Here is a 27629-nt window from a genome sequence, read left to right as displayed (position 1 = left end):
AAACAAAGGCCTGGGCCAACTGGGAGATGTGTCCCATGACATTCTTCTTTGAATGGCACAGCGATGGAACACTATGTGGTACATAAGAGCTACCAATCTGGATCAAAACAATATGAAGTCCTCTAGTCCCGCAGAACCTGTGGCCCTTGAGTTGTTGTTGGACTACAGCTTCCATCAGCACCAGTCAGCATGGCAAATAGCCAGGGATCATGGAGCCTGTAATCAGACAAGATTTGGGGAGAGCCAAGTTCCACCGTTGATCCACAGCATCCGGTGTTCAAACCTGAAGGTAACATGCAGCCATCGTGACTAGTAGTCATTGATTGACATGACCTCCATGAATTTGTCTGAATTTAGTAAGCTGATTGTCCAGATTTAGTATAATCAAAATACTGGCATCTTTGCCATTAGACAGCACATAGGAACATCTCTTTTCTCTACTTAATTGAAGACATAAGGGAGAGATTCTGGCCTCTACAAGCCTCCCAGAGATATGGAACCTCTGATATAGTTTATCTTTGGCATGCCCAGTTCTAATTATCACTAATTCCACCCCCCCACCTCTGCCCGTGAAGCACGTGTATATTTAAAACTGTTCTTTTTGGTTCAGTGGTCCAGCCTGTACCAGCATTAGCCTCCAGATCTCAGCTGCATTCTGTTTATCGGTATCTAGTCTGCCCGCCCGGTTCCCTGAAGATAAAATTTGCTAAGTGAACTTGACAGATTCCAGCCTGTCTCCATATGGCAGGGACCGGGCTGATGCTTTGGAGACTGTTTGGGATTCAAAACTGGCTCTCTCTGTATTAAAACGGCAGTGGTTACATGCAAGTCAAGTTCACAGGGCCTTGTTTTAATTCTTTCGGCTCCTGTTTGAGAATGGGTCTCCTTTTCTTTCTTCTTCTTCTTCTTCTTCTTCTTCTTCTTCTTCTTCTTCTTCTTCTTCTTCTTCTTCTTTGTCTGAATGCTAAAGAAAAGAAAAAACTCTCTCTTCTTTCTTCCATTTAAACAAATAAGAGAATGTGGCATTACTGGATCTCACTGTAAGGAATGGAGAGAGAGAGAGAGAGAGAGAGAGACTTAGGCCACAGCTAGACCTAAGGTTTATCCTGGGATCATCCAGGGTTCACCCCTGCCTGAGCACTGGATCCCCTGTGTGTCACCTAGATGAACAGGTTTGACCCCTGGACGATCCAGGGATAAAACTTAGGTCTAGCTATGGCCAGAGACAGTGACAGAGACAGAGAGAGGGCTCATCTACATCACACAAGATATTCCACTATGAAAGCAGTATATAAAAGGCAGGAGCTACACCAAGCAGGATATAGCGGTATGAAAGCGGAAGATGGTATGTGTCAGTGGGCACCAACAGTGGTCAGTGCACTTCAATACCGCGATAAAGCAGTAGTGTGGCTCCTGCCTTTTATATACCGCTTTCATAGTGGAATATGCTGCTTGGTGTAGATGAGCCCAGAGAGAGAGAGAGAGGTCTGTGAATACCAAATAAAGAATAGGCAATGCCTTATATAAGGATTCTTGGTTAAAAATATTTGTCTCCATGTTTACCACCTTCCCTTTGCACCTTTATACTAACTGAGTGCTTAGCCCTTTGTTTGCTGTTTAGCTATTAATGAATTAGTGGTGTTTGCTTTCTCTGTATTAAAAAAGAGGTTGAATCAATGCTTCTAAATACTGAACTGTTTTGAAACAGTTCTGTTTGTTTGTAGGGCATAGACGGTCTGCCAAAAATGACTCACATGAAAGGAGGTGAAGAGGTGAAGATCATGTTCATCTCTTACAAACATAGAAACGCTAATCCAACAGGATTTATTTAAAATCCTGCCACAAAATGGTCATTAAATAATGGTTGCATATTCTTTGACTGGCCCCAAATAGCTCTTGCCACTGTTAAACATGCAAGAATGCTCATCACTTGTTGACTGTAGCTGTCGTGTTTCTCAGAAAACTCTTGCTTTCGATGGGAGGCAAATGACGAGGCTTCCTAAGTAATCCACAAAGCTTTTATTAAGCAACAAACATCTCTTCTACCTGAAGAGAGTCTAATCTCTTGGAAACTACCCCATTGGCAAAACTATGCAAACTAAGCAAGACAATTGTCCACTCAAGATGAATAGGAAGCCACTTCCCAAATGCCCATAACTTCAGAGAGCCTGGTGTGGAGGCAGGTTCTTTCACAATCCGAGTTGGACCGACTTTCTCATTCCTTCCTTCCACTCCATGCGTTTGAGCTTCTGACGGACCCTAGCCTCAGCTAGCTTGTTGGGACACTCTCCTCTGGAAGAAAGCTCACTTCCCAGTGAGTGTGTAGGATTTGGCCTTGAGGAGAAAAGCTCTGGAGAGGGCTGACCCCCAGCTGGGGAATCGCCCGTGAGAGCTTCCTCCCCCACTGGTACAGGCTGGCTGGTGTCTGGTGCCACCTCCTCTATTTCCGAATCTGATTCTAATTGATGACCTGAAACACCTTCTCCCAAAACAGGGGCAGTAGGGTTAGACATGACAGTAGCATCTGGAGGGGACTCTCTTGTTTGTGGGCCACCAAAGACCACAAATAGAATATCTTAACATCCAATTATCTCCTGAAAGGTAACACTATGAATGGAATCACTTCACACATTTAGTTAGTAGAAGTCATGGGACACACATGCATGTGTGACTCAGCCCTCCCTGGAAACATCTTGAGATGTAGATCTCCAAGCTAGATCCAAAATTTTGGAAGTAGCCAAGGAAGTCTGTATGGTGAAGGGTCATTGAAGGATTCTCCTTCTTCCCAGACTTCTATGCTTGTTACATAGCAGATTCCATCCACACATCCATCCATGCATACATACATCCACACAGTTCTGCATTCAAGGGATCTGTTTCTACAGTGTCCATTACTAGTCAGTGCAGGTCAGCAACCTAAGATCCTGCATATGATGTTTTTATGTCCCTGCTTTAGATGACTATGGCCCTTTTTACACCTAAGGTTTATCCCAGGAAAATGGAGGGATCATCCCTGCCTGCTCCCGGGATCCCCTGTGTGGCATTTGGATGCACAGGAACGATCCTGGGACAATCCTGAGATTTAGGGTTGGTGTAGACATGCCCTCAACGTAATACTTCGGTTGTGAATCACACAGCTAACATCTCTCTTCTCCATCCCCAAACACCATTGAATGTGTTACAACAACTGATATGTTAAAGAGAAAAGACCCACTTGTTTGCTAAAACTGATACAAGAAGAAGAAGAAGAAGAAGATGAAGAAGAAGAAGAAGAAGAAGAAGAAGAAGAAGAAGAAGAAGAAGAAGAAGGGGGAGGGGAGGGGGAGGAGGAGGATTTGTAACCATTAGGGATGCATGGATTTTATAGAATCTAGAATCCAATCTGTGTTTTGCAGATTGTCAGGTGTTAATGATTCCATTGTATGCTCATTCATGGAATCATTTTTTTTCTTTTGTTTTTCAATTTCATGAATTTGGGCAAATTAGCAGTTGGGCAAATTCATACTTGTGAAAATGCACAAATCTCTCCCAAAGTGTGCAAATCCCCCCATGCCAATTTTCATGCTTTAGCCAATGGGGAAATACACCTTTTTTGCTAGTGTTTCTTTTCTTTTATGCATTTTGCCATGACAAAACTTTTTTAAATTTCCAGAAAGTCTGCAGAACCTGTACGACTCACGAAAAACTAGTCAGCTATTCTAGATTCATAGAAATCTGACCTCATTTGATTCCATTGTGGATTTCTGCTATATTCAGCTTAAGTGCCATTTTAGGAATCACATTGCATCCTTTCCTAAATGATGTTGGCTTAAGCAGACCTGATGTGGACCACAGGTAGAACCTTTACCCATAAATGCTTTCCACGCACTGCCCTATTGTATTTAACTGCATTGACTATGTGGGTTTTCACATTCACAGGTAGTGCTAAGCACAAAATGCACCAAACCAGGTTTTAAATCCTCTTCCCATGTAATGTGTAACAACTTTTAAGGCACCATCATTGAGAATATAGAACAGGCAATGACTTGTTGAATTGTATGAACACGACACTGGGGCAGGATCTATAACAGTTTACAACAGTTTTGACAACTGTTGGGGTCTATGACACACTCCATATACAGTTTTCAAAACGTTTTCAAAGTGTTTTATCTTGCTTGGTGTAGATCTGGCCTGGCACTCAGAGCTGGTGTAGCATAGTAGCTAAGCAGCTGAGCTTTGAATCAGAACGACACTAGTTTGAATTTTGCCTCTGCCATGAACTCACGAGATGGATTTAGGAAAACTGCTCTCTTTCAGCCTCAGCCCCCCCTCCCATTTGCAATATTGGGGGTGATAAATCATTAATTCTGACTTACCTAACAAAACTGTTGTAAGAATTACGTCAGGACAATACGTGTGAAGTGATTTGAACACTCAGAAGGTGCTCTACAGCATGGATGGGGAGCAATTTGTTCACACTCGCCTGATTTTACAGTACTCAAGGCAGTAAGCCTGTGTACACCAGTTGCTGGGGAACATGGGTGGGAGAGTGTTGTTGCACCATGTCCTGCTTGTTAATCCCTGGCCGATGGCAGGTTGGCAACTGTGTGAACAGAGTGCAGGACTAAATGGACCCTTGGTCTGATCCAACAGGGCTCATCTTATGTCCTTATGCACTTTCAAACAAACACAAGAACTGAAACTAAGCTATCCTTTATAATTCTTACTTCTTCTACTTTTTCAGTGGAGTTCGCCAATAAAAAAATATGCATACAAAATGTGTATATTAGGGGAAACGCACAGGAAAATGCATACATTCATGGAAAATAACATTCAAAATGCATTCGATTAGGAAATTGCTTGCAAAGGTCCGTGTCTTGGGAGAAATGTGCACAATGTGAACTTTAAAAACAAATCACAAAGTTTGTGATGAACCGAATAATAACTTTGGAAAAAAGAGAAACAGAGTGGAACTAAAATCGACGGATTCAACCATACCACTTTGTTAGCATCCTCAGATTCCACAGAGTAGCTCTGGAGATGTACCTTTCCCCTCTCCTTTGTAGGTCTGGAGATGTACCCTTCCCCTGTCCTTTTTTGCATTTTCTTTTGAATTCTCTCAGGTTCACTGGACAGTTTGCAGATTCTGCCTCTGGTTTCACAATGTGTTTTGCTGTTCTATGGACCATCTGTGCTTACCTTGCCCTCTCAACTGCTGTCTATATTATTTCACCTTTAATTAATTTAATTTGTGTTCGGTTGCCTGCTTGAAAGGAAGAGGCATCTGCTGAGAACTGTGGATCACCCGTGGGGGCATTTGTGGGCAGATGTGTGACCTGGGTGACTCACCTATTGGGTCTTGGAGGAAAGATCTGTGAACTTTCCTCAGGCATTCCTGCCATTATGCAAGTGTAACAAAATCATCTGGATCCCTCTAGCTCTTCAGCCCTCCCTCTCTGAAAGGAGCGATCACGTTCTGTATTTGCCAGTAGGATGGGTGAGAACTTCATTTGGCTCGTTGACATTTTCTAAGAACTTACGCAAATTCACACATTTTTTCGTGAATAGGCGGAAAGATCTCAAACCCAGGAACAGTTGAGTGTGGAAGAAAGCGGTGGGTCTGTGAATCTGGGCTGGGTTTAATCAGACCCAGTCAGGACGCTACAGGAGGTATCCAACGTGCTGAACCCAAGCCTCAAAATAAGTTCAGACGCTTGGGTAGCTTTATAGTTCTCACTGAAACCCAAAGTGGATTCAAAGCCCCACTGATATTGGAGCCAATAGCCTCTACCGGAAGCAAATAGATTTGACATAGTGGTCCCCCTAGGTAAACCACGTCAAAAGCTTAGCTCTTAGAAGTCTTGCTTCGACCACACTTGTGGTGATGAATAAATGAGGCAATTTTGGACTCTGGATTGGAGGGTGCTATTGGGGTGATGGACCTTTTTTTTTTTTAGTTGATAATGCATATTACTTCACTGACTTTAGTAAACCAGTCTTGTTGGATTTAGGGCTCTTCTGCTCATTTTGTTGAACGGGACCCTGGGCATCTGCCCCAAAGTCCCTCTCTGGCAGTACCACTGTGTTGAATTAGGACTGCCATCTTCTTCTTTTTCCCCGACAGGCCCCTCATCTTTAACAGCTACATGGCAGGCCGGCGCAACATGGTCCTCTCCATGCTGGGAATAGCTGTGCCTGTTGAATTTGGCTGGTGCAGATGGGTGAGAATTTCATTTGGTTTATTTGTTTTCATAAAAGACTTGCGCTTCTCATATTTCTTTATAAAGGATGGAAAGAGATTATTATCCCTGTGGGAGGAAGTGAAACTGATTACCTTCTCCACTCCTATTTATACAAGGTTAATTTGAGGCATCCTTGCATTTTGAGTGATTGAGTTAGACATATCGAGACAAAATTAGGGAGATCTTCAAAAGTGAGAGAAGATGCAGACACTGGCCTTAGCTAGACCTACTGGTCTAGCGGGACGGAGGGGTGAATACTGCGAGATCTCCCCCTCTGTTCTCAGGTGATGCGCGAGGACCTCAGAGGGAGATGTGTTGTGCCTGCCATTTTGGGTTTTTTTCTTAAAGAAGAAGATGTGCATGAGCCCTTGTGCATGAGCACCGCTCCCCCCACCCCACCCTTGATGGGCACAGTGCTCCTGAGGGGATTTGCACCTTGTGCGCAGGTCCCAGCTCCTCGCAAGGAACCACGAGGAACCGAGACAATCTGCGATGCCCGCACACATGTTCCACGGTCTCAGGCTCAGCCCGAGACTGTGGAAAAAGCAGGCCTAAAGTGTAGGGTGAGAACCCGGGGCAATGGAGTGATTTTTTTAATGGTTTTTAATGCTTTATGTGTGTATGTTCTGTGTTTTAGAATTTTAAATTTTGTATACTCGTTTTTATCTTAATTTTAGAATTTCTGTAAACTGCCCAGAGAGCCCTGGCTATGGGGGCAGTATATAAGTGTAATAAATAAATATAAATAAATAAATAAATAAATAAATACCTCCCTGATCCTGGGATCCCCTGTGCGTCATGTGGATGCACAGGGACAATCCCGGGGATCACCCTGGGATTTTGCCCTGTCTAGCTAAGGCCCCTGTCTCTCTAACACTGCTCTTTTTTTCGTGGACCCACCTCTGCCGTATGCACCCATCCTTTCCTCTTTCCTGAAGCAGGTAGCAGAGTTCTAGGTTTTCCCCAGAATAGGCAGAGGAGCAGGAAAGAGTGGTTCCAGGTTTGAGGGGGCACCTTCTACTCCCTCACTAGGGGACACCAGCCATGGGTTTACCGGATGATAGCATCAAGGAACTGCCATTTTACTTTTCCTACAATGCCTCTACTTTTTAAATTTTCCAAAATAACCTGAAGCAATGCAATATTTGGGGAATGGTAGGAAAGTGGTGTCTGAGGGTCCTACCTGGAGGTGCTGACTGTTGATTCCAGGATGGGTGAAGGAACAGGTTGGGTTGGCCAAAATACACATTTTAGAGCTGGGACCAGAATATCATTAGTATGGTCCTATAAAGAAGGGCCACAACAGGGTGATTGTTATGAAGATGCTGATTAAAATGCCCTTTCTCATGTCAGGTTAGGGTGGCCAGAGTAAGAGGACAACAGGTCTCATGCACCTTTATGATTTGTGTGGAAGAGGCTTCTTTCATCACAACAAGTGGATTTTCTCAAAATTCCTCCTCCTACACAACATGTAGGTGGTCCTGTGTTTTTAATAGAGTCCCATCCTCCCTTGCATCTGAGCTATTTCAAAGGAAGCAAAAATAGTTTTGATAAAAATGAGACCTACAGGAAAAAAATACAAAATGAACACTCAAGTTGGGTGGTTAACTCAAGTTGGGTGAAAGTCCATCTGCTTCTCACTAACACTGGAGCTCCATGGTGCTTGAAGAAACTTTGCAAACAGAGGGCAAAGTCACACCAGGGCTAGAGATGGACCTGTACTTCACCTCAGGCGAAATGGCAAGGTCCCACTGGAAGAAGTAGCTGAGGAATTTAGAGGGAAACACAGGCGAGATCAGAGTAAAGCTCCATCTGGTACAATGTCCTGCTTCCCACTGTGGCCAGTCAGGTGATGTCAGGAAGCCAACCAGCAGGTCATGAAGTCAATAGACCACCCCTTCCATGTTTACTTCTTACATCATTTCCATGCAGAAAGTTCCTGTTTCAATTCCTGACATCTCCAGGTAGAATGAAGAAAGAATCCTGCCTAAAAGCCTGGAAAGCCAGCAGTACTGGGCAATATGAGCCAGTAGTCTGACTCAGTATAGGGTAGCTTTCTACGGTTGTTGTTGTTGTTAGGCCACCAATAGACTTATCCTCCATGAATTTAACTAATCCCATTTCCTTGATGTGTTCTCACATCCTTATTCCATAACTGATCCCGGAACTCATGTCTGAAGTGGTACAGTCCCATGCGGAATTATGTCCCCCACACTTCCAAATGGCTGCGTTTCTCCTCAGGATCCAGTTGAATACTGCCAGTTACTTGGATCATGACAGAGACCTTTGGTAGAATGTTACTTTGATGGATGTGGCAGGGGTTTGAATTCTTCTGGAGAACTTTATATTTCAAGAATTGGATTGCCTTCATCGGTGGCTGAGGAGCCACTATCTTTTAATCCCTAGTTTTGATGTGTAGGTATAGTATATGTATTGGTATGTATATGCATAGGAATAGGTATGGTTGCCAGGCATGTTCTTCCTGGTGGGGATCTTATTTACCTTTAAGAGTATGTTACAGCTGGAATTTCAATCTCTCCTGTGTTTCCATGCTGCAAACTACAGGTGCTATGGGGGTGGGGAGAGGCATCATTATATATGTTCTTAGCTGATCTTGGGTGAAAGTCATACTCAAGGAACCATCTTAAACTTCTGCTTTTTTTTTCTTTTCATTTTGCATCTCAGCTTCCATCTCCCCCTTTTCTGACTTTCATAGCACATTTAGTACAACAGTCCATCCTCTCTCCCAAAGACTAATAGCACCCAAGTCACATCAAAAAGAGAATCTGTTATTAATCTGATGGTATGTCCTTGTCGAACTTTAACAACCTCTGTTCTGTATGTCAACTGATGGAAAAGTCAAAAGCAAATCCTTGACATAGACCAACATCCAACAGTTTTAAATTTGTAGTGTCATTACCCACCTTGGAATAACACTCGCCTGGTTCAGACAACATGCTAAACCATGCTGCTTAACCATAAAATGGTTAAGGGTATTCTCTTAACCATTTTGTGGTTAAGCAGCATGGTTTAGCGTGTTGTCTGAACCAGGCCACTGTATCACTGGACATAGCTGTCAAGCATAGGACTACACAAATGGTCACACACACAAACACTGTTCACCATAGCCTAGTAGTGGTTAGGGATAGGTGGACAAACTTGTTGGTGTTATCTGAATTCTTCCTTGGAGCCTGTTTTGCCTTGGTCACATCCCAGAATGTAAGCTTGTTGTTGTTGCAGATCAGGAGAAATGCCCATTTATGGTTGTGGAAAGCTCAAAAGACATATTTGGGAGGAATGCATATTTATGCATTTTGTGCAAGTGCACATTTTTGAAGGAGAAATGAGAGCCAGTGTGGTGTAGTGGTTAGAGTATTGAACTGGGAGTCAGGAGATCCAGGTTCTAGTCCCCACTCGGCCATGGAAGTTCACTGGGTGACTTTGGGCCAGTCACAGACTCTCAGCCCAGCCCACCTCACAGGGTTGTTGTTGTGAGGATAAAATGGAGAGGAGGATGAGGATTGTGTAGTACACCACCTTGGGTTCCTTGGAGGAAAAAAAAGTGGAACATAAATGTAATAACTAAATAATAATAATAATAATAATAATAATAATAATAATAATCAGGAAATTGCAAAAAAAAAAAATATCTCAAGAGTGTTCCTGCTCACATTCATGTGTGGGGTTGTGAATGGGACATGTCTGCATGATTTACGAATAGGAACAGAATTCTCATACATCTCTTTATATTGTGGCCCAGCAGAAAATCAATAGCATTGGTTTTTTTCAAGCTGAGATTTTATAAACTTCCCGGTGGGGGTGGACTATATTTAGCCAGGAAGGGGAGACTGAGTGATTCTTCAAACTTCAACGTGCTTCTCATTTCTCCTCAATTTGCACTCATATTTGCAATCCTTGTTCATTTTGCACGAACCAGAGAATTTCACGAAACAAAGAGGAATGTGAAAATTAGCACAAGCAATTCCAAAATTTGCAAAAAAATCTAAAATTGGGCAAATGTCCCCCATAGACTAAAGCATAGGTGATTTAAAATGTGTGTGTCCTGAGAATGTTGTGCATCTTGAGAAATCTGTGTATTTTGAGAAATGTGCAATTTGAGTAAGTTGAGCATTTTGAGAAAGTTGTGCATTTTTTCAAGCACACCTTCTGTTGACCTGAAGTCAAGTTTGGGAAGTTGCAAATGTTTGCAGAGAAAATGTGCTCCTGTCCCCTTGCTTGTTGAGTGATTTGCAAAGTGAAATAAAATTGTCATATCATACATCCCTAGATTTACCTTCATGGGTCACATATTTTTCAGGCTCTTTGAATTATTTATTTATTTATTTAAATTTTTTATATCCTGCCCTATATCACTAAGAACTCAGGGCAGCATACAGACAAACACATACAGTATAAAACAATAAATGTACACAGTTAAAAACAAATTAAACCATAATCCAAGTTAAAACAATATATAATTTAAAAGCAATAGATGCAGTTAAAACAGTGAAAACAACGTGCCAGTGAGTTTAACCATCAAAGGCTTTGTTAAAAAGCCATGTTTTTACTTGGCGTCGAAATGCAATCAGCGTTGGCGCCAATCGGGCCTCCAAGGGGAGGGCATTCCATAGTCGGGGTGCCACCACAGAGAAAGCCCTCTCCCTTGTCCCATCATAACGTATATGTTGCATTGGTGGGATGCGGAGAAGGGCTCCTCCAACAGGTCTGAGGTCTCGGGCAGGCATATATAAGGAGAGGCGCTCTCTCAAGTATTGAGGTCCCAAGCCGTTTAGGGTGTTAAACGTCATTACCAGCACCTTGAATTCCGACCGGAAGCGTATAGGCAGCCAGTGCAGTTCCTTTAAAACCGGTGTTATGTGGGCTCTGTAAGATGTACCTGCCAGCAGTCTAGCTGCTGCATTTTGCACTAGCTGCAATTTCCGCGTCGTCTTCAAGGGCAGCCCCACGTACAGTGCATTGCAGTAGTCTAATCGGGAAGTTACCAGTGCATGCATTCACAAAATGAATGACTTTTCATTTTGTGTAGAACTCAGAAGCACAGAACCAACCATGACTTCCATGGCAGAATCATGCCTGGAGTGAAATGAATCTGGTGATAAATTGATAGAGCTGGTGACTCAGGTCTCTGCTGTGTCTTTGGGCACCTACTAAAACCATACCTTTCCCAATAGGCATTCCCTGGAAGGTAAGCTTTTAAGCTTAGAAACTTATTCAATATAATATTGTTTCATCATCATGTCTTCCAGTGCAAGCATTTCCAAAGTCTGGGTACCATTATGTAGAAGGCCCTCTCCTGCATGCTCACCAGTGGTGATGAAACAAGAGATAGAGAAGAAATTCATTCATTTCACGTTTTAATGAGGACTTACCTCATTTGGGACTCTGGAGTTGCAATGGAGTGGTCCCACAACAACAACAACAACAACAACAACAACAACAACGATAATGATAATAAGAATAATAAGAATAATAAGAAATGTGTACACCAAAATATGTGTATTCAGGAAAATATAGCTTAAAATGCATCGTATTTAGAAAATCATTTGCAAAAAATGAGTATCAAGCAAAAGGGCATACAAAAAATGCATGTGTGCACAAAAATGAATAGAAATTGTTGTATGAATTTACTTTTAAAAAATGGGGGAAATGAGAAACTGAGAGAAATTGAAACTGGCAGGTTTGTCCATCCTCGGTTGGGAAATGGGGCAGGGCTTCTTCTAATGGTCTGACAAGACAAACATCATCTTGAAGGCATAGGATAATTTAGTACTGTTTACCATCACCCACCCACACCAATAAAGCATTCAAAGTAATTATTTTAGGATTATAGGGGAAAAAGTGGATAATTTCCTTGTAACGATACATGGCAGAGAGAACACCGGAGGTGTAACAGACTTCCCACGTATCTATTTTTGAACATGTTCTACACCAGTGCTTGTCCAAACCCAGCCTACGTGCTGTTCTGTGGGGGTTCTTTTTTATTTTAAAGAAAGGCACACACAAATGTACACCAGTACGTGTTATGATCAGTCCACGTGCAAATCTCTTTCCCCCCAACCCCAACTCCTATTTAACCCCCGACCCGCACGCACACGCACACACACACACACACACACACACAGACCATTATATTCTTCTGTGAGAAAGGGGACTTCGGTCCACCAACCAGGTGTAGCTCTGGGATATTAATTTTAAAATGGTATTTTTTGCCATTACATCAGTTTATCATATGAAAAGGAGAAGAAAAAGAGCAGACAATTCTGAATAGAGGTGTTAATGAGTTTGTAGGACAGGTTTTGGTCAGGGGACAGACCACCTTGGGAACCGCCCTCCATATTTATTATTTATTTATTTATTTATTACATTTTTATACTGCCCAATAGCTGAAGCTCTCTGGGCGGTTCACAAAAATTAAAACCATAATAAAACCACCAACGGGTTAAAAACACAAATACAAAATACAGTATAAAGCGAGCCAGAGCCTTCATCCTGCATTGCTCAGATCACAAATCTATCACCGGCCCGTGCCACTTCCAATTGCAAGGGGTGGAGAGTTGGATATTCTCCCTTTTTAAAACACACAAGAATAAAATAACCCAGCAAAAGCAACTCTGCACATAGAAAGTGAACAGGCCAGGGAATATTTCTAGGCTCTCTTCTCCTTGACCTGCTGGTTCCATAGAAACAGGTGGCATAAAAATTCAAACACCCAACCTTCAGCCTGCTATCTGGTTACAACTCGGGGTCTTCAACTGGGAACCAGGATTGTGTATAATTAATTGCCTTTCAGATCTATGTGCTACGTTGGCTCTTGTGATTGGCAGAGAGTAAGGAGCTTCGGGTTAGGACAGAATGGGTATAAATACTTCAGCTGTGAGTTGCTCTCCTTGGCTAGCCATCTTTGGCAGAGACGATGGGTTGGAGGACACACATTACTAACTTAGGTTCAGGAAGTGCAAGCAGCAAGTTTGAAGGGGCCCAGGGCAAGATGGATGCCACTGCCTGCCCCCCCCCCACCTCTCAGCACTGCTTAATGCTGAGAGGAACAATGGTGGGGGACTGGTTTCAGAAGCAGAGGTTCTGAGGATATTGGCACTGGGAGCCAGCAGTGAAATTGTTGGTAGAATCTTTCAGTACTACCTGGGGCTGAAAGGAGGAATACTGGAGCTGCTGCCTAAGCTAAAATGGTTAAGAAATGTTTGTTCTGTTCTTTTATAATAGATTTATCCTATATGGAGCTCCTGGAACCATTTGTGGAAACAGTTATAATTTGTGCATTGGATCTGCAGATTTTGGGAGGGGGATTTGTACATTTTTTCCAGCACAAATTCGCAGAAAAACAAATGTGTACAAGCACAAATTCACACATTCAGGAACCAATAACAAAAAATCCTGCTCTCATTCCTGAGTGATGGGATGAAAGGCTCCTGACCACCCAGGCAATGCAGATGGAACAGATTTTTCCCAATCCATCAATCCCTACCAAGATCCTTTGGCGTGGAATGGAGGCCAGAGGAAACTGGAAAAACAGAGTGGAGCAGTGGAAATGCTCTCTTTCCCAGTTAATAGCCAAAAAAGATCCTTTCTGTCTGGGAAATCCCTTCATTGTTAGCAAATGTGTTCTCTTACTTCTGTGTAATTAGCTTTGGCATTGTGGTGGTGAGAAGCTGGCCTTTGACGTGTCACGTTCCAGAGGTAATAAAGCACATGAAAAGCACTGCTTAATTAAAGCCCAGGCTGCTGGTAGTCAAATAGGAAGCACAGGGAAGAGGAAGAGCCAACCTGGACCGGAATGTAATCCCTTGCTCGGCATTCCTCTCTGACTGTGATTGATTGGCTAATTCCCCTTTACATCTTCATTTGCATCATGTGTTAATATCCCCAGGCAATAGCGCTATGCATTAGCAGATGGGATCTCACTGTTAATGTAGGTTAATATGGCAATGGGATGGAGGCTGGGGGAAGAACTGACTTTGTTTTTAAAGAGGCCATCAGCCCTTCTGGTCTCTGTCAAAGACAACTTCATTGCCATGAGGCAGGGAAGCTTGGCCCCTTGCGTTTTGTGATGGCTTCTCAACTTATTTATTTACTGTTCTTAGGAAGATACTAGTAGGGTTCCTGTGGCTAAAATTGGAAGGAGTCAGAAAAGTATGAATGAATGAATGAATTTATTACGGTCATTGACCAGAACTAATAAAAACATTAATAACAAACAGACAATCCCAAACACATACAGAAAAGTATGGTTTATGAATCTCATGAAGCCCTCCCTACGCCCCACCTCCAAATAGTTTTAGCATATGAATGTTAGTTTACTGCTTTTAGGCTTCTCATCAAAGCTTTCCATTTCTCCTGTATCTTGTGTCATAGTTTGGCTCTATGTAGGCTCCCCATCTGAATGCGATATTCCTTCCTAGAGCTGTGCACAAATTATTATTATTATTATTATTATTATTATTATTATTATTATTATTAATAATAATAATAATAATATCCTGACTTTTTCCCAGTACTGAGGCTGTTGCTAGACAAGGCCTGGTGTGAGGCCCGGTCTCCCTTCTGTGCATCCAGATGATGCACAGGGGATTCCGGGGTCAGGCTGGGCTAAGACCTCCCTTAACCCGGGATAAGCGGGTTAAGGCCAGGGCTGCGGAAGGTCTAGTAGCTGGGAGAAGCCACGGACTGGGCACAGTGCTCATAGGAGCGCTGTGCCCATCGGGTCGGGGGGAAATCATGGGGGGGGGAGATAGGGGCCGGGGGGAAGGCCGGACCCGGCAGGAGAGGGGGGGAAGAAGGACGGACATGGGCACGGGCATGGCAGACGGGGGCGGGGAAAGAAGGACGGGGGACAGGGCATCGGGGACAGGGAGGAAAGAATGATGGGGACAGCATCGGGGATGGGGGGAAAGAAGGACGGGTGAGCGAGTGGGCATTGGGGACGTGGGGAAAGAAGGATGGGGGACAGGGCATCGGGGACGTGGGGAAAGAAGGATGGGGGACAGGGCATGGTGGACGGGGGGAGGATGGGCGAGCGAGTGGGCAGGGGGGCATCACACATCATGGGGGGAAATAAGGGGGAGTGGTGAACCCTTATTTTTTTTTAAAAAAAGCACTTACCATTCTGGTGATGCGCTCCTGCTCACATGGCAATTTTAGGGGGGGGGGAAACCAGAGCATGCAATGGGGCTTTCCCTTGCCCCGTTGCGTGTTGACATATGGAAAAGGGTGACAGCGCGCGCTAGCTGTAGCGCACCGTTGCCCCGCCTCCCAGACGGATTTTCTGGTAGGTCTAGCAAGGCCCTGGGACTCAAGGCAGTTTACAAGATTAAAACATGTACAATTAAAACATATAAGTATAAATTTACAAAAGTTAAAATAATATTAAACCTGCAGTAAAATTAAAAACATGTTAACATATTTAAAAACAGTAACAGGTTAAAAGGGGGGGATCCAATACATTAAAACAGGTCCAGAGTAGTTCCAAAAGCCTGCCGGAACAAAAAGGGTTTTGCCTGCCTCCGAAAGTGTAGCACCGAGGGAGCCAGCCTAGCCTCCCTGGGAAGGGAGTTCCAGAGCCTTGGAGCAGCCACTGAGAAGGCCCTATCCTATGTACCCAACAGGCATGCCTGGGACTGAGAGAAAGGCCTCCCCAGAAGATCTCAGAGCAAGGGCAGGCTCATATGGGAGAATGCGGTCTTTCGGATAAATGGCCTCTCAAAATCCATCACCCTGTTTGAGGCCAGAAAATCTGGGAGATCTACTGCAATGAATGATTTATTTTTCTAGAGGGTGCGAGAAAAAGAAGAAGGGAAGTCTCAGATATATTCTCAGAAAAGAGTCTTCTGACCAATTTTTGGTTCACCACTAGTCTTAGTATTTTCTGTGCTTAGATTTAAGCCTTTAAAAATGGCTGGGACATGCCGGTGGGTCATAATTATAGAAATGTGATTCCACCACATAAGCCCATCACAAAATGCACTGGTTTGGATGGCATGAGACCACTTAGGACCAAGGTTTTGAGAGAAGCCCCTCAGAGCATCCGTGAGAGCAGTTTCTACCTGAAGAAAATTGAAATTAATTATGGGCCCAAGGCATCCCCACAGTATTAGCTGCAGAGACATGGTCAGGTTCCAGAGTCTAAGGGGTAGTCACCGAAGGATGGAAGGATTCAATGTAGAATGTGTATGTTGTATGGATCTCTGAGATTGAGTAGATTAATTGTGCAGCAGCCCTACCGTTAGGCAGAGTGAGGCAGTTGCCTCAGTCGGCAGATGCTGAAAGTATTAGATGCACGGATTTTGTTTAATACATTATATGTGTGCTTCCTGGATTGTATGGTGTCCTTCATTCTGTTGTCTGCTCATTGACGGAATCTGATTCCCCCCCCCCCTTCAACCCCTCTCCCGATTTTGAAAAGTACACAAAAACGCCTGCCACAATTTATATAACTTTTGCTGGCTATTATTATTATTATTATTATTATTATTATTATTATTATTATTATTATTATTATCCTGCCTGTTGCCCAATACTGGGCCTCAAGGCAGCCTTACAGAATTTAAAACATATACATTTTAAACCTAGGGAAACATTTTGCATATTTTTTCTTCGTTCAGCATACAACCAGCGAGCAGAGCGTACAAAGAAAGATGCTACACAGTAGAGTCTGAAGAGAGATCAGAGATGCAAAGAAATGTTATGGTGTTGTTGGGTTGTTTTTTTAATGGTGTATATTTTAATGCATTTCCTCAGTAACTTTTGTATTTTCATATGACTATATTAATGTAGAATTCTAGAATTTTTTAAAAAATGACCTGCAAGTCCACTAAATCTGCATGGCTTGGATGGCACCCTTCTTCTGTGGAATCCATTGGATCCATAGGAAACCAAGGGCATTTGAATCCATTGCAAATTTCTCCAACAAACTTAGGCATACATTCTGTCCATCTTTGTCCTCCTTTTCCAAGGAAATCCTGCATTTCATCTGTGAGATTCCTGCATGTTACAAGGACCTGGGATGTATTTCTGCTCATGATGCACTGGCCAGGCCTCTGTTGTCTCAATATTATCTCACCTGAGTCAAGAACATTACCTAGAAAACCCCCAACATCGCCTCCATGATTCTCTATTGAAAAGGAGAAGAATGTCCAAGCTTTCTTTCAGATTAGCTCATGGGCTATTACTAATCATCTGCCATTTTGGGAGAGCCCCCGGGATTCCTGATGATGCAGTTGGGAAATGGTGGCCTGTACAGTAAACCAGTTAAGGCATCATCCATAAGGCACTATCCATATTCTGCACCGGTTAGGCCTTATCTTGTGTATTTTGTCCAGTTCTGGGCACCACACTTCAAGAAGGATGCAGACAAGCTGGAGCGTGTTCAGAGGAGGGCAACCAGGATGATCAGGGGTCTGGAAACAAAGCCCTATGAAGAGAGACTGAAAGAACTGGGAATGTTTAGCCTGGAGAAGAGAAGGTTGAGGGGAAACATGATAGCACTCTTCAAATACTTGCAAGATTGTCACACAGAGGAGGGCCAGGATCTCTTCTCGATCCTCCCAGAGTGCAGGGCATGGAATAATGGGCTCAAGTTACAAGAAGTCAGATTCTGGCTGGACATCAGGAAAAACTTCCTGAATGTTAGAGAAGTACGACAATGGAACCAGTTACCTAGGGAGGTTGTGGGCTCTCCCACACTAGAGGCCTTCAAGAGGCAGCTGGACAACCATCTGTCAGGGATGCTTTAGGGTGGATTCCTGCATTATGCGGGGGGTTGGACTCGATGGCCTTTTAGGCCCCTTCCAACTCTACTATTCTATGATTCTATGATTCATGACTTTGACCTAACACCAGCTACATTGGAATGTACAAGGAATCCTTCCCTGTAAATGTAGCCCCATTCACTACCATGAAGTATGTATGTACATACATGCACAAAATTGCCTACTCAATAGAGGTGAATCTGCACTGCAGTATTTCCAAAGGGTTCTGAATTTGAGCATGCCTCCTGCTGCACCATATACTCACCCAAAGCGGTTTTTTGCGGCAACAGATTAACAGGGCCACCCCTGTGGAAACTGTTTCAGATCCCTTTATAAATTAATGCCTCTCCCTTTTTGTAGGTGGTATTTTCAAGGGGTGTCATTTATTCCTTCTCCCCCGTGAATGAAGTAGCTGCTGTCTGATGGTGCTTACCTCCATGTTCAGGAGATGGTACCAAACTCCCCACCTTGGACTTCCTTTTGGAAGACTAGAAGTGATTATTACCTGGGCACATCTTGATCTAGCCATGAGGTCAAACATTCTCAGCATGCGTTAAAAAAGGCAATCAATAGAATAGATTTCTTGCAGGACATATTGTGTATCCAAATTGTTTAATACAGACATCAGATTATTAAATTAAAGTGAAAGCTCCATAAACCCTCCCTTCTGGCAGTGAGGTGAGCAGATATACAGAATACCTTTTTTTAGAAATGCTAATATGATTAAATTTAACTTGACACAAGTGATGTACCATAAAATGCAATTGTGATATTTAAAATAAGACCATTTTTTTCCTGATTGCATACCTGCAAGCAATCAATTTCTATACGGCACGGCAATATCTAATCAGAATTTCCTTTTCCCAACCAGAAACTTCTTGCATACAAAAACAGAGCTTTGCCATTCAGCATCCTGCATGTTCAGCAAATGCAGGGCAAATTAGAATATGTTAAGAAATGTTTCGGTGCAAGAGTAATTCCTAAACTGGAGTCGGGATATTTCTGTAGGTCATGGGAGAGGAACAGAGAGATCTAATGTTGTTCCCCGCCTCGATCTAAAAGGAGAGGCGGGTAAGAAATACATTTATTATTATTATTATTATTATTATTATTATTATTATTATTATTATTATCTGTGGTGAACAGGAAGGTTTAAAAAGGAAAATGTAGGGAGGGTCATCATCATATTATTATTATAATTATTATAATTATTATTAGCTTGACTAGTGCAGAGAGCATCTGCATACTTTTATTTATTTATTTATTTTATTTACAATATTTATATACCGCTCCCCATTGAAAATGTTGTTGCGGTGTACAAGATAAAATAAAATAAAAACAGAATAAAACACTTTAAAATAGATTTTAAAAGAAGCAAAACGTACAGTGAACTGTGACTGGTCATTAAGGAAAGGCTTCCTGAATAATGACGTTTTCAGGAGGCGCCGAAAGGAATACAAAGTTGGTGCCTGCCTGACTTCCAGAGGCAGGGAATTCCATAGGAAGGGGGGGCACCACGCTGAAGGCTCTTAACCTGGTGGACCCCAATTGGAGGATGGATCTATGTGGAACAACTAGTGTTTTATTGCTCATTATCATACATTTCTTTATACTCCCTGCCCTCCCAGCTGCTGCCCCACTGCTCCCCTGCCTGCCAACCCACGGGATTTATCTGAGGCCTTTGCACATGCTGGTAGGCTGTCCCCCACCCGGTCCTGTACACTAAACCTCCTTCATAGCAATAAATGTACAGCAATACAGAGAGGAGGTCAGGTGGCTCACAGGCATGTGTGGAGGCCTCAGGTAAATCCCGTGGGTGGGCGGAGCCAGCAGCTGGCCATTGGGCAGAATTGGCTGCTTCAGCAATGAAATGTTTCAATGCCAGCTCTATCAGCTATGTGTTTAGTATGTTGCTTAGCAACACAACACAAAGTTCTTCTCATAGCTTGGCACCTCCAGCGTGCCACATATCCCCATAGCCTGGAAGCAGCGCTCATCGATGTTGTGGTTCCAGGTGAGATGCTACTTCCTCCACACAGCTGCGTTTGCAGCAATATTCTGCCTGGAGGCTTTGGAGAATCTGAACTAATTCTGAGCACATTCTGGAGGGAGGTGCTCTTTGGGTTACATGCAGCTCTCAAATAAATATTGTTTTGCAGGTCTAGACTTACAATATCCATTTTCTCGGTCAAATACCATTTTGCTGGTCTAGATTTACAATCTCCATCTTCTTTGTGGATAGGGAAACTTTTTTCTCTCTCCCTATCCCATAGTACCAGTTCTCAGGGTAATTCTATGAAGCTGATTGGTGGGAGATTTAAGGCAGGTAAAAGGAAGGACTTCCTCACACAGTGCAGAGTTAAACTATGGAATTCACAACCCCAATGTGGAGTGGTGGCCACCACTTTGGATGGCTTTTAAAGGGGGTTGGATACATCCCTGGAGGAGAAGGCTATCAATGGCTATAGCTCCTGATGGCTCTATGCTACCTCCAGTGTCAGAGGAAATATGCTATGTACACCAGTTGCTGGGGATGATGGGTGGTAGGATGCTGTTGCACTCATGGCCTGCTTAAGGTTTCTTGGTCAACAGCTGGTTGGCCACTATGAGAACAAAATGTTGGACTAGATGGACTAGGGTGACCATATTTGGGAAACCAAAAAAGAGGACACCTAGTGTGTGTGTGTGGGGAAGCAGCTTTCTGAGTCCTGCAGAAAGTACGTTATTCCACCGCCACCTTAAAGAACCCGATTGGAGTGGAGGAGGGGAAAGGATTTCATTCTGCACCACCACCATCCACTCCAATTGGGGCCTTTTCTATAATGTCCACGAATGACCCACTTTCCCCTTTAAGACCTCAATTGGAGCTCGGGGTGGGGGAACGATGTGCCTCAAGAAAGCATGTCACTCCCTCCTGCCATGCTAATGGCAGCCTTAATGGGGAAGGTGTGTCATTCCAGGACATTATTGAAAATTATAGAAAATCCCCCCTGACACCATGGAAAGAACAAAAACCAGGACAAATCCGGGGAAATCCTGACAGTTGGTCACCCTAAGATGGACCCTTGCTCAGATCTAACTTGGCTCTACTTATGTTCTCAAGTAATACCCACACCACTGTACAAACATGTCAAAATGTCCCAAACCAGACAATACATTAAATGCACAAAGGCATTTGACATGCCTGTTTTACTTTAAACATAACAGTTGCAGGGGATGAGTGATGATCAGGGCCATGGCATGTGTTAACCTCCTCCACCCCACCATCCACTGCTGTGAGCCTGGTGAAATCCCCTCCTGAAGCAGCTATTTCTCTCTCCCCCCCCCCCCGAGAGCAAAACCGCTAATAGTGCTGCAATTGCTAGAGTAATTCAACCTCGTTTTTTCCCTCTTTCATATTTTGCTTGAGCTGAAACCTCCAAATCTATGGAATTTCACTTGAGGTGATTTTTTGTTCACTGCTCTTCTGCTGAATAACCCATGCCAACGTCTCTCTAGCAGTGTTTGCCTTTAATGCTACCAAGCCCTGATCAAGAGTCAAATAATTGATGTACTTTTCTCCAGGATACTTCATAGAGTCATGAGCTTTTGTTTTTGTTTTTAATCATAATTTAAAAAGTCAGCCCCTGGGAGCAAAGGAGTGATGAAACTGCAGAGATTAAATGGGTCAAGCTGCACAAACATTCATGTGTGGTGACAGAGACAGGAAGGGAAAGTTGGTGTGTGGACCAGAGGAATGAACCCTCTGTCCCTCAGAGGAGTAATATGTTTCTTACAAAATGCTTAGTGTTAAGAAAAGGAGGAGTGACATAAATGTGTTTTCAAAGGCATCGAAGATAGGGCAAAGGAACTGGACTTCCAGCTGAGAAAATAAAGTGGAATTCTCATTAGCTGATGCTGAGACAAATAACTGTAGCCAGATAACAATATCTTGATGTTTTTCTTTCCCTACAGCAAAGCTATACTCTGCTTTCACCATACCTGTCAACGGTTGGGAAATCCAAACAAAACAGAGTTCATCTCTCTGTTGCAAAATCTCCCTTTCCCTGTTCTTAGCTCCTTTGCTGTAAGCAAAGCCAATGACACTAGGTTTTATTTAATGGCTTAGTTTCCGTCAGGACAGATTTGTAAATAGATTGTGATTAGCCAAACGCCCACTAAACTGGGCATATCTGTGGTTTAGCCGTGCTGCTTTCTCAACATGCAGACATGTAGCCTCAATTTTCTGCTTACAGGCCTGTTCAACAACTTGCTCCTTAGTCTGGGATCCCTGGGTTGTTGCCATGCATGCAAATGAGTTTGCGATAAAGTGTAATGCAGGGTTGGGTAACACGTGGCCCACAGCCGCAGGCAGCCCTCACTGCCCTGTTCAGAGTGGAGGCAGCAAAAAGCATTTCTGGTTTGCTGCTGATTTCAGTGGCAAACCACTAAGGAATCCTAAAGTTGCCCAATCTTGCTTGTGATTTGTCCTTTTAGGCTTCCGTAGATGTTTCCTACCACTACCGAAGCCTAAAACGGACAAATCTCAATTAAAAGCCTGCTGCAAACTAGCATGATTTTTTTCAGGCACTCCACAGAGCTCAAGGAGAAGGACATGGATGGGTGAAAATGCCCAAAACTGCCCAAAGTTGTCCACCTCTGATGTAAATTACAGTGTGTATTTCCACTCAAGGTAAATCCAAAATGTAGAGAAACACAGATGTAGGGTGACCATATGAAAAGGAGAACAGGGCTCCTGTATCTTTAACAGGGGATTTCAGCAGGTGTCATTGTTATGCATGTAGCACCTGGTGAAATTCCCTCTTCCTCACCACAGTTAAAGCTGCAGGAGCCCTGCCTACCATGACCAGATACAAAAGAGGGCCGGGCTCCTGCAGCTTTAACTGTGGTGAGGAAGAGGGAATTTCACCAGGTGCTGCATGCATACAAATGACACCTGCTGAAATTCCCTTTTCAATAAACCTGTTAAAGATACAGGAGCCCGGTCCTCCTTTCCATATGGTTACCCTAAACAGACGTATATGTTCTTAGGTTTAAGTCCTTCTTCCTTTAGTGGCTCATAATGATACTCTTTATGATAAGTTAGTCCGGGAGCAGGTAGGCCAATTCCAAGGCACTGAGTGACACCCCCAAGCACATGTCCTTGGGTTGTTTCATGGATGGGCTTTGTTCAGGCTGATGGGTTGAAGGAATCCTCCCGCAACCTCTCCAAGTTGGCCAGTGACCCTTGGATTTGTATTATTTTGGCTCCAGTGGTTTGCAGGGTTTCCTTAATAGGGTTTTATACATAGAGCCAGTGTGCTAAAATGGCTCTCCTTCCTTCTACATGGTAGACATTCAATGGTGCATGAAGTAATAACAATTGAGTACCCTGTATTGGCATCCTATGCACACTTACCTGAGATCAAATCCTATTGAATTCAGTTTACCTTATGTCTGAGTGGGCACACGCAGGATATGGCTGCAGTGTGTTTGAGTTGGAATGTCAAATGAGTGGCAGAGTTAATCATATTTATCTGCCTATCTTCAGTTCTTTTATTATTGTTTTTTTCTTGCTGGGGAATACGGGACATCTGTAAATAAAAATTCACCGGCTGTATTTTCCTCCTACCTCTAAATTTCTTTGTCTGGTGACAGCCCGTGATAGACAGTAAATATGAATTCTTTGGGGCTCTTTGTATCTTCTTAGCTTTCCTTTCTGATACGTGATTTAATTAGAACTATAATAAATTTTGGGGGGACAACCTCCAGGGTCCATTAAATGTCCTTTAAATAGTGAAGTGTTAGCTGGCTTAACTTGCAGTATGCAGAGAAAGAGAGAGAGAGAGAGAGAGAGAACGAGAACGAGAACGGCAAAGGGAATCAGTTCTGAAATATTTCCCTTGGTAAACGAACAGGAGTCCAGGAAAATAACAAAAGTGAAACAATTTTGAGTTAGTTAAAAAATAAAAGAGGATACCATGTGTTTATTTTATTGGGGGGGGGTTCTTTTTGCCATTTGTGATGTGCCATGTCCTTCCACATTTATCTCAATAAAGAGGGCAGCTTTGCATGTATATATTAGGGATGTGCTCCGCTTCTAATCGGACCGGCAAATTAGAAGCGGAGAGGGGTGCTTCGCCTCCCCTTAAGGCGGAGGCGAAGAGGATTGGGGGGCCGGCGGAGCGTGGTGAAGAGAATCAAGGTGAAGGCGGATCCTTCGCCTCGATCCGGAGCTCTGCCAGAAAGGTAAGTGGGGTTTACCGGGCCCTGCCGTTGTCGCTGTCGCCCATGCGGCGACAGCGGCAGGGCCCGGTAAACCCCCCTCCTCTCCCTTACCTGCCTCTGTCCGCGGTCCCTTGGCTTCTTCAATTGAGCCTGCGGTTCAACCAGGAAGTCTAGGCCGCACTTGCGGCCCAGACTTCCTCGCTGAACCGCGGGCTCAATTGAAGAAGCCGACGGACCGTGGACGGAGGCAGGTAAGGCCCCCCTCCCCCTTGGTCCCTTACCGGGCTCTGCCGCCATCACCGCACAGGCGGCGACGGCGGCAGAGCCTGGTAACCCGCCCCCGCCCTCCTCTCCCGGCCTTACCTGGCACCACTCCCCTCCACTGCAGAACTCCGATTTGGAGCCGGAGCTCCGCGGCGAAGTGGAGCGGAGTATGGGCGGAGCGGCGCGGAGCAGGCCAATCCGAAATTTTCGGATCGACCCGCGGGGCGGAGTGGGGGGTCCATGCACACCCCTAGTATATATAGCACTAGCCTTACCACTGAAATGACTGCGGCCGCTCTTGCTGGAAGTGTGCGTGTGTATCCGAACAATGGAAATTGTTCCATAACCCCATACTAAAAGTAGTGATGCTTCCAAATTTCATAATTAATCACCCTCTTGGTCAAAATCCACACATTTGTAATGGGAGCTTTTGGAGTAAGCTTGGATTGCTGTCCTCTGAATGTGTTATTAATTTTGGAATAGATTGAGAGTTTGGGAGCCTGTTTCTGAACTACGGCATTTCTGTGCATGTGCCAGGGGGTCAATTCAACCCTTCCCTTGCTGGAGGAAATGTGATATTGTCACTTAAACACATTAGGGGATGGTTGGCATTTGAACTCTTTCTACAAACCAATTAAGTTTGAAGAAACAACCGCATAGGTTGTAAACATATCTATGGTTTTCTCTTCCCTATTCCAATTGGCCACAGCGAGACAACCTTACACAGAATGGACACATGGAAACAACCAGTCAGGAAGCGGTACCTAATGTGGTGATGCATGACATCAGGATGCATTGCGCAATTCCCAACTGCAGCTGCCAAGATATTGTACATGTGGTAAAAACTTATATAGACAAGATGAGATCTCAAAATAAAGGGCAACTCCCATTCAAGTTTACGTGGATGAATTCATTACTTTCTGAGGAAATGACACATTCAGCTCAGTTCAGCTCACTCATCAGTAACTAAAAGCTAGATTTCGTAACAACGCTTCGAGGCATCAATGGTCTTGAACCAGGAATTCTGGTAACCAGAAGTAGGTGTCGTATTTTCTGAGCCACCATACAAGGTTGGCATGGTCAGGCAGCAGCTGAGGCCCATGTCCTCACAGGGGTTTCTATTGGTGCTGCTCATACTCCTCACTGTCACTGCCTGCTTCTTCACCTTCCCTCTGCCAGAGCTCAGAGCAAGGAAGAAAATGGCAGTGATAAGGGGTAGCTGCTACTGCTTTCAGGAATGGTAAGGAGGGGAAGAGAAACTAGGGCCCTTTCTACACCTAAGGATTATCCCAGGAAAATGGAGGGATTGTCTCTGCCTGCTCCCAGGATCCCCTGTGTGTCATTTGCATGCACAGGGATGATCCTGGGATGATCCCACCATAAATGGCTAAGTGTCTTGTCCAAGTGTCTTGTCTAAGGGCTTCCCAAAACCTGTTTTCCAGAACAACAACCATGACACCTTGGCTGAAAAAGATGTTGGCCTGCTTTCCATTGTATTTGGTCGCCCCACAAGGCAGCTGACCAGAAGGATGCATTGCAGGTTCCTGAACTGGAAGTTGTCAGGTTGCACAAGTGACTGATGGGGTCTCACTTGGCCTATAAAGCACCAGACCTCTGGCTTTCTTTGTCTGAGCTGATGAATGTTTCTTTAGAGTGAAGGTCAAGCTGCTACCAGACTTCATATGGCTTCTGGCGGAACCAGTTCACTGGTGTAGGGTGATCATTTCCCCATCTTGCGTCCCCCGTTTCAGCCTGCTATAACCAGCTTTGTCCTTGCCCTAATTGCCTTGAGGAGAGATGCCTCCAGACCATCAGCCCTGCCAACTGGCGTCTAACCCATTCTGAAGAGTTGTAGCTCATCATGTCCATGCAGAAGATCTTAGATTCAATTCTCTGCTTCACCAGGCAGGGCTGGGGAAGGATCCTGCTTGAAACAGCCAGTCAATGGAGACCAACCATTCTCCACTGAGTTCCCTCCAGATGTTCTGGACTACAGCTGCCGGCATTCTTGACCATTGACCATCCTGGCTTTTGGCTGATGGGAGTTAAAGTCCAAAACTTCTGAAGGGAACCAGGCTGAAGAAGGATGTTGTAAACAATCCTGAGCTAGCTGCAGCAACGACTTGATTCCATTTCAGAAAACTTCCTCTCTTACATATAAAACTGATTTAACTCATATCACTTCACCCAGTGGCCCCTAAGGGCTGTGGTTCTGTGAATGTGCTAAAGGCAATATGTTAGAGATCCCTACCATATTCTCAGAACCGCAGTTATGATAACAGTTAGGGGCAAAGCTCATTGCTAGCGGCGGTAACAATGCTACTTCCCCTCTCCCTAAGATTTTACGTTTCTGCTGCACCAAGTGATGACAGCAGTGATAAAAATAGTATTGGCAGCCTGACCACCATTTTGCATCCTCTACAATACCCAGAATGTAGTGTCATTCCAGGCATAGTGTGTGTGTGTGTGTGTGTGTGTGTGTGTGTGTGTGTGTGTGATGCTTCCAACAAACAGTGGAGAGTATTTGTAGAATATTTGTCAAGTGACACTTTTTTCCTATGGGGTGGCTCCTTTTCTGAAAAGATGCCCACCAAGGAGAAGTCCTGTTTGCTAATGGTCTTGTTGAAGCCAAGTGAAAACCTTTCGGTTCATTCTTACATTAATTCACATTGTGTAGCTCTCTCAGTTTTAAATCCTGCGTTTTAATTCTAGGGATGTTGTGAAGTTCTTTTGTTTGTTTTGTTGTTTTGTTTATGCTTCTTCTGATTTTATAGTCTGATGATTTATTTTGTATTTAAATTGCTTTTATGTTTCTTTATTGTGAGCCAACCAGGGAACCTTTAGCTATGGGGTGGCATACAAATGTTCTACATCAATAAATAAGAAAAATCTCATAGATATTTTCTCAGGTTGGAGATGTCTCATGAGACGTTTTGGCTCAGCTCTAACTAAATGCATAGTTAAGGCTTCAATCCTATTGTCTCTGGGAGAGTGTCCCAGAGGCCATAGTTTTTTTTGGGGGGGAGTCTTCCCCTCCAAGGGCAGAGAGAGAGGTCCACCCTCAGAGACGGAGACCTGACTTCATAAGCCTGCCCTGTGATGCTGCAGAAAGACCCAAAGTCAGGGCTTCTTCAGCATTGGAACTTTGACTTCA

At 43.9% G+C, this 27629-nt stretch overlaps 1 protein-coding gene across 19 annotated transcripts in view; it reads left to right on the top strand.

Annotated features, from left to right (window-relative positions):
- RBFOX1 (RNA binding fox-1 homolog 1) overlaps nucleotides 1-27629 on the top strand; it is a 1470150-nt gene that overhangs the window by 1184468 nt on the left and 258053 nt on the right. For 4 of the 19 annotated variants that reach the window (XM_063143449.1, XM_063143447.1, XM_063143450.1 and 1 more), the window contains exon 2: nucleotides 6104-6200. The exons of the other annotated variants lie outside the window; for them this stretch is intronic. In XM_063143449.1, the coding sequence (XP_062999519.1) occupies nucleotides 6126-6200 (75 nt within the window). In that variant the 5' untranslated portion in view covers nucleotides 6104-6125. The remainder of the gene's footprint in view (nucleotides 1-6103; nucleotides 6201-27629) is intronic. 19 annotated transcript variants of the gene reach the window in all.

The sequence above is a fragment of the Elgaria multicarinata genome, chromosome 17 (genome assembly GCF_023053635.1).
Source record: "Elgaria multicarinata webbii isolate HBS135686 ecotype San Diego chromosome 17, rElgMul1.1.pri, whole genome shotgun sequence".
In the NCBI taxonomy this organism is placed as follows: Eukaryota; Metazoa; Chordata; class Lepidosauria; order Squamata; family Anguidae; genus Elgaria; species Elgaria multicarinata.
This window is presented reverse-complemented; position numbering and strand designations above follow the sequence as displayed.